At 42.2% G+C, this 16,141-nt stretch overlaps 2 protein-coding genes across 2 annotated transcripts in view; one reads left to right on the forward strand and one right to left on the reverse strand.

The window, feature by feature from the left end:
• Positions 1–2,217, reverse strand: part of AVEN (apoptosis and caspase activation inhibitor) — a 94,753-nt gene extending 92,536 nt beyond the window's left edge. The window contains exon 1 of the mRNA XM_056346519.1: positions 1,901–2,217. Within this exon, the coding sequence (XP_056202494.1) occupies positions 1,901–2,152 (252 nt within the window). The 5' untranslated portion in view covers positions 2,153–2,217. The remainder of the gene's footprint in view (positions 1–1,900) is intronic.
• The window catches only part of CHRM5 (cholinergic receptor muscarinic 5), a 47,260-nt gene extending 37,305 nt beyond the window's left edge, over positions 1–9,955 (forward strand). Inside the window, exon 2 of the mRNA XM_056346518.1 lies at positions 8,051–9,955. Within this exon, the coding sequence (XP_056202493.1) occupies positions 8,134–9,717 (1,584 nt within the window). The 5' untranslated portion in view covers positions 8,051–8,133 and the 3' untranslated portion in view covers positions 9,718–9,955. The remainder of the gene's footprint in view (positions 1–8,050) is intronic.
• The last annotated feature ends 6,186 nt before the right edge of the window (positions 9,956–16,141 follow it).

Raw genomic sequence — 16,141 nt, forward strand, 5'->3', positions numbered from 1 at the left:
CCTGTTTCAGAAGGGGTAGATTGTGAGATTGGCTCAGATTTAACACTAGACAGCAGCAGCTGCAGGCTGGCACAGCTGTTGATGCTATGTGGATGGATTGCTGGAAGCCAGTCCTGTCCAAGCTGCTAAACACAAGATTTGTGGCAGGTGTGCTAAGAGACCATGAGGTACTTAATACCAGAAGCCTCCAGTACAGGAAAAGCATTAGTCTTAAACACTCTTTAGTGGCATTCTGGGAAAATCTTAGCTATTACTTCTCATTTAAAGACCCAACTCGTATTAGCCTTGGCCAAAAATAAAGTCACTGTGGTAGACTACGATGAAGAGCATATCAGTCAATAACACAGCGATCAGGCAAAACATACTGTTAATTGTCCCAGAAGATATTTTTTCAACTGCTTCCTGAAATACTTCAAACAACAATCCGGACAAAATATGCATGCAACGTGATTCCCTTCCTGAGTACACCTGCTAAATTATGAAGTGGGTCCTGCTGGGTCAAAAGTACCAGAGAGAACACAGATATAAATGTATTTCAACTTAGTAGGAAGTGGTTGAATGACTTGGGAAAACAAACAAACAAAAAAAAAACAAAACAAAACAAAAAAACAAAACAAAAAAACAGTTTGGGATATAAGTTTCCTTCTGAAAACCCTGCTGAATTCCCCGCCCCCCCCCCCCCCCCCGCCTCCATTGTTTCACATACAGAATCCAAACCTGTCTGTACACATCAGTATGAACTGGCAATTTATATCCCTTACAAATGAAATTACTGACCAGTGCTCTAGGTAACAGTACCAATCCAGCTGCATCTTCTATCTCCCAAACCAGGAGTGCAAAAATGTATCTAAATACAATGACAAGAGGGATGAATATTTTACATTTTTTAAATCCATCAGCAACCATGGGAGTTCTAATATAGATAAAACACTGGCTGGGTCAAATCAAAGCCATGGCATCATAAAAGTCAAAGTGAATCTAATCAACATGATGCCGAAAACAGGGGAGCAGCTGGTTCATCTCCATTAGGACTCCCAGTGCTGCCAACACCAATCAGCACTGGGTTGTGATCTTTTGCCAGTCCAGGGACAACCATGGTTTCCATGTTGCAACAACCCTAACGAAAGCAAGACAGTCTGAATGTAGGCCTGTCAAAGCATTTATAAATGGAAACTGTTTTTAAAGGCACAGTATTGATCTCACACCACAGTGTGTTGCAGAAAGCATTTTAACATCTCCACAGGAAACTGAAGGTGTAGTTGTGGTACTCTTAGGCATGTCTGTGCTACTTTTAATCTGCTAAAACACTTTATAATTGGTCGAAGCACAACCATCAAGTTGCATGAATGACAAATACGCGTTCCAGTGAATCAGATACCAATGCTTCACTGCTAACACCACAGGCTAGACAAGACACAAGCTAATCTCCACTTCTCATCAGCTGTGCCAAAAAATATTCAGCAATTCTTCATTTCCGTTGGCACAGAGAGATGTATTTTTCAGATGCGTTTTTCAAACGAGACTTCTAGTTTTCAGCACAGAATTATAAAAATGTATTTCGGCCAGAAAATCCCCATCTGTTTCTCCACTAGAGCACGCAGGTGCCGGCTGCTGCTGTTTCGGGGTGGAAGCGAGGGGCAGAGGGCTGGTGCAGGTGCCGAGGCGGCTCGGGGAGGTCACGCTGGCAGGCCCGGGCCCACCACCCCCTCGCTGCACCCCGCGGCCTCGCCGCCTGCACCCCGCCACCTCCAGCTCCCGGCCGCGGGGCGCAGCTGCCGGCCCGGCCCAGCCTCGGAGGGGAGGAGCAGGGGAAAGGGAAGAGCTGCGCCCCCACCGCGGCGGCCGCACGGCGCCCCGCCTCCCCCCGCCGCCGCGCAGGGCGGGCGCTCCTCCCGCTTACCCGCCGGTGCTGGTGGGCGGCGGGCGGCGGCGCTGCCCCGCGACCTCGAGGCTCTCGCCTGCCCCGGCCCCCGCCTCTTCGCTGCCCGTGAGCGCCGCCTCTTCCCCGGCCCCCGCCTCCTCCGCGCCCGTGGCCGTCCCTGCCGCTTCCTTCAGTCGCCGCTTCGGCCGCCCTCTCCGCGCCGCCTGGCCGCCGCCGGCCGTGCCGGCCGCCTTCCCTGCGGGGCCGGCTGCCACCCCGCTCACACTGCATGGCCGGGCCGGCCCGTGCCCACCGGTCCCCGCCTACTCCCGGAAAGAGGCCGCCCGCGGAGGGCGACTGAGGGAAATGGCGGCGCCCGCGCCCTCAGCAGCTCCCCCTACCTGCGGCGCCGGCGGCAGAGCGCGGCGGCGGGTCTCGGCAGCGGGCCCGGCCTCCCCGGCGGCGGCGGCCCGTGCTCTGCCCGGCTCCTCCCGGCGGGGCCGCGGCGGCGCCGGCCCTGTGCGCTCCGCAGATCTCAGCGGGCAAGGGGGCGTAACAAACAGGTTTCCACATGTACTCAAAGCAAACCGAAATGCGTTTAATGGTTAGAAAACAGCGCTCTTAGCTACAGCCATATAGATCACAGAATCATTTGGGTTGGAAAAGACCTGTGAGATCGAGTCCAACTGTTAGCTCAGCACTGCTGAGTCCACCACTAAACCATGTCCCTAAGCACCACATCTATGAGTCTTTAAACACCTCCAGGGATGGTGACACAGCCACCTTGCTGGTCAGCCTGTTGCAATGCTTGACAAACCCTTTCAGTGAAGAAATTTTTCCTAATATCCAATCTAAACCTCCCCTGCAGCAACTTGAGACCGTTTTCTCTTGTCCTAGCACTCATTACCTGGGAGCAGACACTGATACCCCCCTTGCTACAGCCTCCTGTCAGGTAGTTCTAGGGAACAATAAGGTTTCCCCGGAGACTCCTTTTCTCTGGACTAAACAACCCCAGCTCCCTCAGACGGTCCTCATAAGACTTGTGCTCCAGACCCTTCACCAGCTCCATTTTTCATCTCTGGACACGTTCCAGCCCCTCAATGTCCCTCCTGAAGTGAGAGGCCCAAAACTGAACACAGGATTTGAGGTGCGGCCTCACCAGTGCCCAGTACAGGGGGACAATCACTGCCCTGGTCCTGCTGGCCACAGTTTTGGATACAAGTTAGGATGCTGTTGGCCTGGGCTACCTGGGCACACTGCTGGCTCATGTTCAGCCGACCAGCACCCCCAGGTCCTTTCTCCCCAGGCAGCTTTCCAGCTGCTCTTCCCCAAGCCTGTAGCGCTGCATGGGGCTGTTGTGGCCCAAGTGCAGGACCCAAAGTTAGCTTTCTGTAGCAAATGAGGGAAAAAGCAACCCAGCCCCGGCTGATAGGGTGTTGCACCATGTAAAGTGCATGAAGTGACTCTGCAGCCTCTTGAGGAGCACCCTGCTCTGAGGACTCAAAGCCACGGGAACAGCCCTGTGCCATACAGCTAGGCTGGTTTGTCCTGCTCTGCGTGAACTAGGTGGGCATCCATGCTGTCCTCAGGGAAGTTCACCAGTTTCCTCAGAGCAGCTTGCCCAATTTCTCTGGAGCATGCAGGCTGTCATTTGACAACATGTGTTAAAATATCAGTCTGGTTTTTAAACCTAGTAGTCCTTAAAGCAAAACATGACCAAAACTCCTGTCCTGTGAAATCATGGGCCGTAGTGTCTCTGCACTACTACCTGTGGTGAAGGCTGCTTAGCTCTGGGGCATAGCGTGCAGCGAATCAGTAAATTAGCTTAGCATGACTCCAGTGCAGCACAAGCAAATAAATCAAGTGGCAGGGAGCAGCACTGGCAAGCACATTGCAAAGGCATCTAAACGATTCCTTGTGCAGCCAGCACAGGTCTGGCAGACTCAGTGCTGAGCGAGAGCTAATAAAATCTGGTGAACCCAAGCTGTGCCTGCATCTGTGGTGCAATTAATCTGTGACATGAACAATCTGCCTGCAGATAACTGTAAGCTGACTATATGTACAAATTTAACAAGTCACATTAATTAATACTTACTGATAGATTGAAAAAATATCACTAATATGTGGCAACAAATAGCAAATATCATTACAGCTCACAGGCGTGAAGTTCATGCATCAATAATTATGAGACAGATAGCAAAGTCATGATACTGTACATGTGCATTCTGATTTTGTAATTTAATTTTGATCTTCCTATTATTATCATCTCTTATGATAGACAATTAACATAAACTATGTTACCATAGCACATGGAAGTCCTACTCGCAGGCACTATTGCTCTGAATGCTACACAAATAGAGAACAAAACGTAACACTGTGAAGTGTTAACACAGACCTGTGAGACAAAAGATGATAGAGTATGAAGAGATGATGACAATGGTCAACATGCCAAGAAGAGATCTTTGCACACTAGCAGCTTAGCTACTATCACAGTTTTTATAGGCATCACAGTAAATTAGTCCATGAGGGAGGGAAGGCTTTGCACGATGAGAATGAAAGTGCTTTTTATTTAGAAACTAATAATAGTTTCTATACCTTATTACCAGCATTCCTCGTGCCCGTTAGTTCAAACCAAGAACAATTCTGTCAGGACAACAGTTTCTCCTTCTGCTCTTGCTCTGAAGTCTGCAGACCACATGGGGTAGCTTCAGCAGTCTTTCCTCCTAAACCATAATGTTAGGGAAGGTAAGTGACCAAAAGACAAAGCATCACAAGCCACAGTGTCTGGGCAACCTCTAGTCCTTTCTTCTGAGAAAAAGTGTCATCTTCTGGCAAAAAAAGGCAGAAAGTCCAGACAATCTCCTATAATCATCCTAAGCAGCTGCTCAGCCCCAGGTGTCAGGCAAATGTGGAAGTTAGTAGAGGTTTATCCATGTGCCCAACATTCATAGCTGGTGCCTTTTTAAGACCATCTCTAGCCTTTGCTGAAATCTTGCAACTTGCAAAAAGGCTGTGAACCTTGGCACTGTTTCAGATACATTAGCTGTCAAGGCCCAGAGCACAAGCCCCTTCTAGGAGCACTGTTGGCTGTTAGTTTACCTGGCTAAGCCCAACATCAGCTGCTCTGCTGATCAGGCCTGTTGCGAAGAATGCTAGAAGCAAGGGACTCCCTCTCCTTTCCCTTGCAACTGCTTTTAAGCTGAGACTGTGCTGCTGGCCCTCATCTGTGCTACATCCCAGCTGGGCAGTGGCTACGTCTACACCTGGTCTCCTACCACCTCAATCCTGACTCAGATTGTAATAAGTAACTAAGGGTAATTTGCTGATCAAAGGGGTTTTTAACAAAAGGAATGATCTTGCTGTAACAGATTTGAGAATGTTTTGTCTGGTGAGAAAAGAGTTAACTGTTAACCATGAGGTTGGAGATGTACCTCCTCAAGGCCAATGTTAAACCATAATCTCATGTTACTATGACAACTTTGTCTTCGTCTAGACTTTAGTGTAAAAATAGTTTAGTTTGTAATGTACGGCTTCTTGCTACAGGACTGAGAGCATAACTGTTTAAACCGGCCTTGAAGTTGAGAATAAAAGGGCTGCGTTACTTGTCTGAATTTGCGAGCCTGGATGGAGCTGCGACTCCCCGTCTGCCCAGCGCTGTTTTTGCTTTCCTGCCTTAATAAATACTTAGTGAATTTATTTCGGACTCTAGCTATTTCAATTTCAACTATAACAAGATCCTGACTCGGACCTTCTGACTGGACTCTCTGGCTTGGTCTCAGACCTGCCTCATCACTATGGACATGCTGTGCAATTGCTGGACTCTGCATGACCCTGACCACTGTCTCTGGCCCTGATCATGAATCAAATGTGCTGCTCCACATCCTGCTTCTTGGTGGGGTCTCTGCTCCCACCTGCCTTAGTATCATGATCCACCCATGACTCACCTTCCCTTGCAGAGCAGCCAGCCCTCACTGCCCCCTGACATTGCCACACTAAACCCATTACCACACTGCTATGCTTAAAAATTTAATCACATGGAGCTGTTGGCATGCAGAACAACTGCACTGACTGTCTGCAGGAAAAAAAAAAAAAAGCATAAGCCACGTGAGGTAGCAGAGACACACAAATTCATCTCTTATGGCTCAGCTACCTATCATGGCCATGCAGCTGCTCCACACCTTTGTTTCACATTAAAAGAATTCTTGCTCTTCAAGGTTGTGTAAAGATTTGTAAAGGCAGCACGCCCAGCCATCAGGACAGCTCTGACTTGGCAGAAGTCTTTGCAGAATGCAGGATGAAATGTCTTTCCTTGCATGGGGCTCATTAGAACGCTGTGGCACTTTAGCTATTCTTGGCTGCTAGACTGGCTCTGGAGGCTGTAGGGCGCCAAGCATACAGATGGTCAGTATGCATATATTACGATTATTGCTAGGCTGCAAGGCCTATAGCTGAACTAGAATCCTGTTGTTAGGCTCAGTGTATGCTGTGTATAAGCAGAATACAGATGCACAAACATCTAAATATAAGATGGAAGATGACAGACACACACAGATGGAGGAGAACCATTTTAGGTAGTATGATAGGCAGTGGTCTCAGTACGCCAGGAGATGCACCATTATTGAATTTCATCACAAGAGGTAATCATTAGGGAGGGCTTGAAGAAGAAAGATGATATACTTCTGTGGATGTTTAGGAGACCTGGGACAAAAGGGGAGGGAACAATGAAAGCAAATAAGATGCTTTTCTGAAAATTCAGCTAGTGGCTATAAAATATTGATGTATTCAGCTGAAAGACAGGACCCAACTACTTCACACAAAAGATAGATGTTGGCATGTGGGAAAAGGATAAGCTGTGAAAGCTTGCGGTTAATAGAAGACACTTGCCAAGCCCAAAGAAAATAATGTTCTGAGAGTTAGGATGGAAGACGAAAACACAGAGAAGTGGCGTGGATGGATAGGGAGGACCGTATAATAGAGATTTGATGCAGAGAAAATCCTAAAGCCTTAAGAGTTGGATTTTAATAGGTGATTTATGTGATAATTTTAGCTGAACCTGTGTCTGCTTTGAAAAAAAAGGGGATTGTCTTACCGGTTTTATACTGGCTAGATGCCCAGTAAACAAACTGTTAATAATTTGTCTTTCATTTCTGACTTTAAAAACTAACTACTATCCAAAATTACACAGTCTAGCAAGATTAAGCATCAAACAACTGATTAGCATCATCTGATGTGATGGAATAACTCAAAAAAACCCAACAGTGGATATCTGTGAAAGAACCAAATTGCCTAATTCAGGCATGCATTCATTGGGACAAGAAAACAGCAGTGAAGAATGTAGGAAAAGATGGACATCAGAGGCATGCATGAATTAATAGAGTGACAGCAGTGACATTTCCACCTTTCACTGCTTATGCGAGTATTAAATTGTTTGTTGCATTGTCACTGTGGTCATCCATTGCTGCTGCTTCTTCAGTTTACTCTTTTCAATCCTCAGCCCTACCATTCACTCACCTAAACTACCCAAACTGCACTTCCATGCCTCACTCAGTCTTCTTTGTCCTGAGACTCCTAATAGGGAAAAGTCTTTCCTGCCTAACTTATTTTTTCAAAAGCATCTTCTTGGCCTTGCCTGCTTCCTTAACTCAGACTCCCCTTCTATTGCCTCAAGCACTTCTAACACCTAATTGTTTCCTGCTGCCACCATACCACCTTGGTTCCTAACTCCCTATGCATCCTCAGTTTCCTCTTACTTTCTTTCTGCTGTTGATGACTTCTCCAAATTCTCCAAAGATAATTTCTGAAATCCTGACACGTCTTCTACATAGTACTGTAGGAAACAACACAGTGACTCGCTGTCTTATTGCACTGCAAAACTTTGAATATCTGTCTTTAAGAATATGTGAGGTGTCTCCTCAGGTATTCAAAATACATGAGCTGGCATGACTGTCTTAAGAAACAATACCTGTTTTGATTACATTTAGAAAGGTCATAAGATGCCAGAATACCTTGTCCTAAATAGTACATTTGTGTGTTTTAGTTATGTTCAATGGTGGAAACAATAATCAAAATGCAAAAAGAGAGCACAAATAATTTGATAGTTTTACAAGTGTTTCATGGTAACTCTAATGGAAGTCTGTGCTATTTAATGAGCTACTTTCATTTTCTTTCTTTTCCCCTTGATCTTTACAGTTGTCTCCAAAAGAATATTTTTGAGTACAGAAAGCAATATGCAACAGTGCTAAGATCCTGATGACTATACACCAAGAACAAGAATGGAAGTAAATTTATTCAGCAATTCTACTTTTGTAAACAGTTCATCCATCAACCATAAGCAGTTAGAAGGGCATAGCCTCTGGGAAGTCATTACTATTGCCACTGTGACTGCAATTGTAAGCTTGATAACCATAGTGGGAAATATTCTTGTAATGATATCCTTCAAGGTTAACAGTCAGCTCAAAACTGTCAACAATTATTACTTGCTGAGCCTTGCCTGTGCAGATCTCATCATTGGAATATTTTCTATGAACCTTTATACGTCCTATATACTCATAGGCCATTGGTCTCTTGGAAGCCTTGCCTGTGACCTGTGGCTAGCACTGGACTATGTAGCTAGCAACGCCTCAGTGATGAACCTCCTAGTCATCAGTTTTGACAGATATTTTTCCATCACAAGGCCTTTAACTTACAGGGCAAAACGCACACCCAAAAGAGCTGGCATCATGATTGGTCTGGCTTGGCTAATTTCCTTCGTGTTGTGGGCCCCTGTAATCTTGTGCTGGCAGTATTTTGTGGGTGAACGAACAGTACCACCTGATGAGTGCCAGATCCAGTTTTTATATGAGCCCATTATCACCTTTGGAACTGCAATTGCTGCTTTTTACATTCCAGTGTCCATGATGACCATTCTGTATTGCCGAATCTATAAAGAGACAGAGAAACGTACCAAGGACCTTGCTGAACTGCAAGGTTCAGAATCTGTGGCAGAGTTTGAGATGATGAAGCCCCAGAAAGCTCTCCTGAAGTCTTGCTTCAGTTGCAAGCAACAAAACTTAGTCAAAAGAGAGAGGTGTCAGGCTTCCTGGTCTTCATCTAGTCGAAGTACATCAGCTACGGTGAAAGCCTCTCAGGCAGCAAGTACTTGTAACGACTGGGCTAAGGCTGACCAGTTAACCACCTGCAGCAGCTATGCATCTTCAGAAGAGGAGGATAAACTTGCCACTGATTCAGTTTTCCAAGTAACTTACAAAAGTCCATCTAAAGGTAAGACAGAAGAGTTTCATGAAAGTACAGATGTTGTAAAAGACCAACCTGAAGAAAGTGATTTTGAGAACCAGAAATACTTTTTGTCACCTGCCAAAGGCCACATACAAAAAAATAAAAAATGTGTGGCCTATAAATTCCGGTTGGTGGTTAAGGCTGATGGCACCCAGCAAGCCAACAATGGTTGCCGTAAAGTAAAAATAACTCCTTGTTCTGCTGCTCTGTCAAAGGATCCTTCCATCAAAAGCATGGATCCAAATGTAAATAACCAAATCACCAAAAGGAAACGGATGGTTCTTATAAAGGAACGCAAAGCAGCACAAACTTTAAGTGCCATTCTTTTGGCTTTTATCATCACATGGACTCCCTACAATATCATGGTTTTGATCTCCACATTCTGCTCTGACTGCATTCCCTTGACACTGTGGCACCTTGGATATTGGCTATGCTATGTGAACAGCACTGTTAACCCCATTTGTTATGCTCTCTGTAACAAAACTTTCAGAAAAACTTTTAAGATGCTGCTTTTCTGCCAGTGGAAAAAGAAAAAAGTGGAAGAGAAACTATACTGGCAGGGCAATACCAAACTGCCATAATTACTCTTGTATAAGGGAAAAGGGGGAAAACAGATATTTATGTAACCTAGTAAATTGACTGTAATTCTGTCTTTTCAAAGCTGTTGCTTTATATGTCTAGGGGTTAAAATATTCTGCAGAAAAGTAAAATTTTGCATGAAGGTAGTGTGCTTGGGATAAAGAAGTCAGTGGTTTCTGTGAGGAACACAGGGAATTTTTGATTATGCAGTAGATCTGCATTAAAGTTATTATGTTTGGGGTCTTCTGTCTTTTCTTTCATCTTGAGAATATGTAGAGTAAATTACAAAGTACTGGAAATTAGAGTGAGATGGTCATCCAGTTATCAGGTCAGGTCATCCAATCTATCTCCTGGTAGTGCAGAACTGTTTCTTCCTATACTTCCTTTCTAGTGTATTGTCTATTTAGTTTTCAGTGTGCCAAGCAATGGAGCTCATACTACTTCTATTTTGAGGCTTTTCCACCTGCTGTTGGAATGAAACAAGAACTGTGGAAAGGGGGAAATGCTGTCATTCCCAATACTAAATGGTTAGGGATGAACACACATGTTATAAGAAAATGTAATAGTGATAAAAATTCCACTTTAAAGATGACTTTCATGGAGACATGGGAAAGGCTTACAGTGAAGGAAACAGATAATGTATTTTATATAGGAAAATGCCAGTCCCAGTCTCAGTTCTATCATGCAAGTCACTTTCATGGTTAGCAGGTACCTCCAAATTTTTCCATTTCCCAATGCCTCTGCAGGAAATTTCAAAATTTTATGCAATAGTGACAGTGGTACAAATCAGAACTCACTGTAAAGCATAATGGACATGGACTATATACTTTACAACACCACTAAAGTATATTTTTAATCTTCTTTTTTGTGCTTTCCCTTGCCCCAAAAGTTTCCATGACTGATGGAATGATACAAAACAAGAGAAAAAATACGTATTCATGCCCTATGCATTTACCTATATATTATGAAATTATTATAAACAGTGACAGAAATGGCACCTCTGAAAAAAATATTTTTATAAGTAATTTTTGAATATTTCTATAAAATTATGAAGGACACTTTACACTTTCATACCACTTTTTACCTTTAAATAGCTTTACAAACTAGTCGACATCGGGTGTTCAGAAACATGTTATCTCCAGTCACTGTCTTTTGGTCCAGCAGAACCATATCTGCTGCAGTACTGGGGGCTGGAGTCAACACCTTTGACAGCTGTGGCTTCTGGGACTAAGCTGCACTGGCCCAGTTACACTGAGCTGAGACTCTGGCCACCAGGTGAGGTTTGCCGGGGCTTTGGGTTTCTGCTGAGGACACTTCTGTGGCAGAGTTGAACTGCATGTGCCTGTCTGATGTCTGTGTTGGCTTAGCAGGAGTCCTGCAGCACTGGCCAAATGAGTGCGTGAGTGAGGGGCTGCCTTCAGCAGAAGGACACTGGAATGCAGCTGGTGACCTGGCTGTTTGTGGTGGGAACAAACATGAAGCCTCAGAAAAGGCCATGAGAAAACAAAGTTAATGGCAAAAGTGGTCATAAGGAATGAAGGCCTAAAATAAACAAATGTTTATGAATAAATGAGAAAGATCTCTATGTACACAAAGTTCAGATTCAGTTCTAGCCTTTCTATCAAAATTCAGGGTGAGATGCTCTGGAATATTAGTTTGGGCCAATCTTTGTATTATATCTACTATGTGCTTTAGTGGGACATTGCAGGGGTGACATGACCCAGTTGCACGTTATAAGGATTGTGTTAGTCATCCTGAACGTACCATTGCTCTCAGTGAGGTTGTTCTTCTAATTTATTCAATTATCATACCATCAAAATGTTTCCCTACAGGTAAATAATTCCTCCATGTCAAAAACCACAGTACAAGTAGTTAATATTTTTTATCCCAAATCTCCAGAAGGGAAAATTGTGTCAGTGAAAGATTAGCAGTGTAGTAATGTAAAAATATTCTCTAAACTCATGATCAATTTTGCAACACACCATATTGTGCCTATTATTTTTTGTGCGTTAGCATATGATTGCCTATTAAAGGAAAGTATGGGTCTTTATAAAGAGCCTTTCATCAGCTTTCCTCTGTCACTACCCAGAGCTTTTCCTGTGTACAGTAACTATGTAAAAGTTGGTTATTATGGTGAGTTTATTTTATATAACATTGGATCAGAAATTCAATAAACTGTGTTTGATTTATAGTGAATGAATGTGTCCCTCTGTGGCACAAGCTGTAGTTAAAGGCAAAATTTATGAGGTAGTAATAGTTCCTGCTAGCTGCAGTGTTGTTACTCAAGTAAAGCATTGGCTTCTACTGAAATTAAATGGGACTTTTTTGTTGGTTTTGGCTTCTGTTGAACAAGAGTATTCTGTAAATGTTTATGGACTCTGTGCTCAGTAAATGTATTAGAATACATGGTGATGGATTCAGCAATGTTGGTTCAATGTAATTGTGAAATATGTGCTCAAATTATGCTGCTAGTGCTTCACCATGTGAGACATTACATGGCCAAACATGGGTACATTGTAAATACCTAGAATTATATAGAGAGGTGTGTGTTATTTTATTGTTATGTGGGATGTTTATTCTTTAAAAAAATCAAAATCACAAAAAGAAAAAAATGATTTTTATCAGAGTATCTGTTAGTACATAATTATATTTTGTACCTTTAAAAAGTGTTGTGGGACTTTTACAATGTAGAACAATCTTGTTATCTGTATTTCTGTCCTTTCAATGAACTTTTTACTGATCCTATAATCAATTATTGTCATGGTCATGGACTGGTGAAAAGATCTTTTTTTGTAAAATTACACTTTATTTATACATAATTACATACATATACATATATAGAGATACGTATGTATGTATTGGTTTGGGGCTGGGATAGAGTTAATTTTCTTCCTAATAGCTGGTACAGTTCTGTGTTTTGGATTTAGTATATCCAATATAGGTGCGTAAATATATATCCTTAACTAAACTTTTCAGAGACCCTGCACCTTTAATATCTTTGAATACTGAATTTTACCACAAACTAGGGGTATCATTTTTGTCTCTCCCTTTTCAAGTATACTGGCCTCCCTATATCTTCCATATCCCCATAAGTTATCAAGTAACATTCATTTGCTGTAAATATCGTTCATGTTTGTAGATAAATACTTGGAAGAGTTCCCAGAATTTTTAAATGGGTATAGAATACCTAGTTACAGTTGTGCACTTTCTGTGACTACTTAGCACAGAGCCAAGAGCTTTGCAAAGGACAGAAAGTCAAGACAGAACAGAAATGCCTTTATAGAAAAAATCCTCTTGCACTGAGGAAGGATGAAATCAGAGGGTTACAGAGAAAATACTGTAAGAATCTGTAAAATATGATAGAACATACTTTGCAATTAATTATATAATTTGATTGCTAATCATGCTTATCCTACTCAACTATGCATGCCAATTAGTAACTGCTATTAACTGCTGAAAGTTATTTTTATATGTGGATTTTTGTTCCTTATCTCTATTGCACCCATAATGAGACTTGAACTGGGATATATAGAGTTGAGGAGTCTAGATCCAGAGACAGTGATGCACTTCAAGGCAAATTCCTTAATTATCCTTCTTTATGATCCTTTATATATTATTCCAGTTTTAGAGCTGAGCCTCATGAAAATTCCCCATCTCTAATTTAATTATTCTGATCATTTTATCTCCCCCATAAGGCTTTTCTCAGAAATCTGTGACATTGCCATCCTATTTGATAGTTGACCTGAACATGTCAAACTAATTTAACTGATAAATCTTAATGCAAACGTAGCTAAGGATAGTCACATATCTGAAGGAATAAAAATGTCACTGGGATGTGGTAAGTATGTACAATTTAAATGAGAAGTCAATACAACAATTAAAGAATCCCATATCAATGTGGAAGATGCCATTTTCTCATAGAATGCAGTTGTTATGAAACTGGATACCCAGATTGCAACTGAATCGAATATCTATGGACTTTTTTCAGATTCTGGATTTTGCAAAGGATTTTTTAAGATGCTTATTTAGTTGTGGTAGGAAACCCAGTTTGAAATCACCCCTTCATAGTTTGGGATTCCCAAAATATTCATACTGAGGGAGAATTTTTAGGTGCTTCTTTTTTAAAGTTACTCTAAAATTCTTATTGGACATATGTACCTCTGTCTTATCTGGATTCCTTGCTCTAGGAAAATAAACAAACAAATGGATACATTTTCTTTCCCTTCTATAGAGATAGAAATAATATGAAGGAATGGCTGGGGCATAGTGAGAAACAATTATCTGTTTCCTCAGTTGTACATAACAATCAAGATGGAGTTACCATTTACTGTGACCTGTACATCTAGGTGCCCCTCTGTTGGAAAGGACTCTGCTCAAAAAAATCCATGCTGCTTACTCCTTTTTGATATTACAGAAGGGTTTTTCTTTTTTTAAAAAAACAACAATCAAACCAACAGCCCACATTCATTACTTTTATGAGCTACAGACCATCACAGGTCAGAACTTCGCTATGAAAGGCTCGCCCACAGCATTTACCCTGGGGACTCCAAGGGCTCCATCAGCTCCTGAAATGCTTCCGCAGCTGCTGGGCAGTCAGTGGTTCTCCATTTTTAAACAACCTTCCGAACATGAACTCCAAAAACGGATACTCTGTCTTTTCACTTAAATACTTGGCTTTCCTTCTAACAAACGAGAAAGAGGCCATTTTTTTCTTATGTGGTCATCCTAAATCTCCATTTCTGCCTTTTGTGCCCACTGAGAAGTTTTCCTCCACATACAGTTGACAGCTGGGTATCATAAAACCTTAAATTTTGATCATTCAAATAAACTTGTTTATGATTTTATTCACAGTTACCCCATATCTATATCTAGTTAAAAAAAAATGATAGCATTGTGTTGTACAACTATAGAGATAATCGATGACTAATAGTGGTTTTGGAAAGTGATGGTGTTGCAGTTGTTTTTCCATCTTGATAACTGTATTTCTTCAGGTTTAATAGGCACTTCTGGGCTCTGTTAGCCTATGATCCTTATTAATAGCTCACAGATAATAGTTTTCATTGCACTCAGTAGAACTGCTGCCTTTTACTCAATACATGTGCTATTAGCTACTAAATGCCATTAGTTTCTCCGTGTATCTGCTGATGTATCAAACAAGTCAGTCTTCCTCCAATAATTTGACATTTTAAATCTTTCAAAAATTTTCTTCTCAACAAATACTTCAAACCCTGGTTGCTGGTGGCTCCTGTTTCAATAGACCTGTGAAATGTGGGGATTTTTGCTGAATTCCTGGATTACAATGTCAAGATATAAACTGGAATATCTTTTACAACTTACATGAAGCAGCCATCTAGACATAGTGGAGGTCAGACAGTTGCTTTTACTGTATGTCATACATAAGGCCTCCTTAGATGTGCAATTCATCAGGTAGCAGTAAAGGAAGAGTGGAGAGAGGGTATGGTGGAGAATACCAGCTGCAAAATGTGACTGGATCCAGCTCTGCACCTCACCACTCTGCCTGGGTCCTGATGCCTTCTGAAGTGCAGAAAACATGAGAGTGACTAAAGGACTGTTTTGATAATAGAAGAAAAAATGAGCCCAGGCAGGTAATGTTTATTTATTGATGCACAATATTCAATGCTTGGTCCTAAAAACATTTGTCATACTTTTAACTCTATGGTTAACATGTAAAAAAAAAAGGTTATGTGGAAGTCTAGGAATTTATTGTTTAGGTTACACATATGAAAATCAGAAACAAAAGCATGCACTTTCTCATATGAAAGCTGAATGGTTTTGAAAGACAAATAATAAATGAGCATTTTTGCTAGAAAGAGGTCATCAGGCTCTCTTATTTTGTCAGTTGATACTTTTTTAGGAAGAAATTTTCCTTCTGCTAAATTCTGAGTTGATTAATGTGATACTGTATGTGAGAATACGCTTACCTTTCCTGCAGCTCAGAAAACAATACGGGGAGAAATGCAAAGCAGTGAAGAGGTGAAGAAACCTGTTGTCCTGGCTTTGGCTGGGATGGGGTTAATTTTATTCCTAGTAGCTGGTAGTGCTGTGTTTTGGGTTTTTTATAAGAACAATGTTAATAACATACTGATGATTTAGTTGTTGCAAAGTAGTGCTTACCCTAAATCAAGGACTTTTCAGTCTCCCATGCCCTGCCAGTGAGCAGGTGCACAGGAAGCCAAGAGGGAGTAGAGCCAGGACAGTTGACAGTTGACATCATGCTCAGTATATAAACTGGGAGGAGTTGGCTGGGAGCCACCAATTGCTGCTCGGGGACTGGCTGGGCATCGGTCAGCGGGTGGCGAGCAGTTGTATGGCACATCTCTTGCTTTCTTTTGTTTGTTTTTCCCCTTTGAATTTTATTCCTCTCTCACCCTCTTATCTTCATTATAATTATTGTTGTTGTTATTA

The sequence above is a fragment of the Falco biarmicus genome, chromosome 7, assembly GCF_023638135.1.
Source record: "Falco biarmicus isolate bFalBia1 chromosome 7, bFalBia1.pri, whole genome shotgun sequence".
NCBI lineage: Eukaryota > Metazoa > Chordata > Aves > Falconiformes > Falconidae > Falco > Falco biarmicus.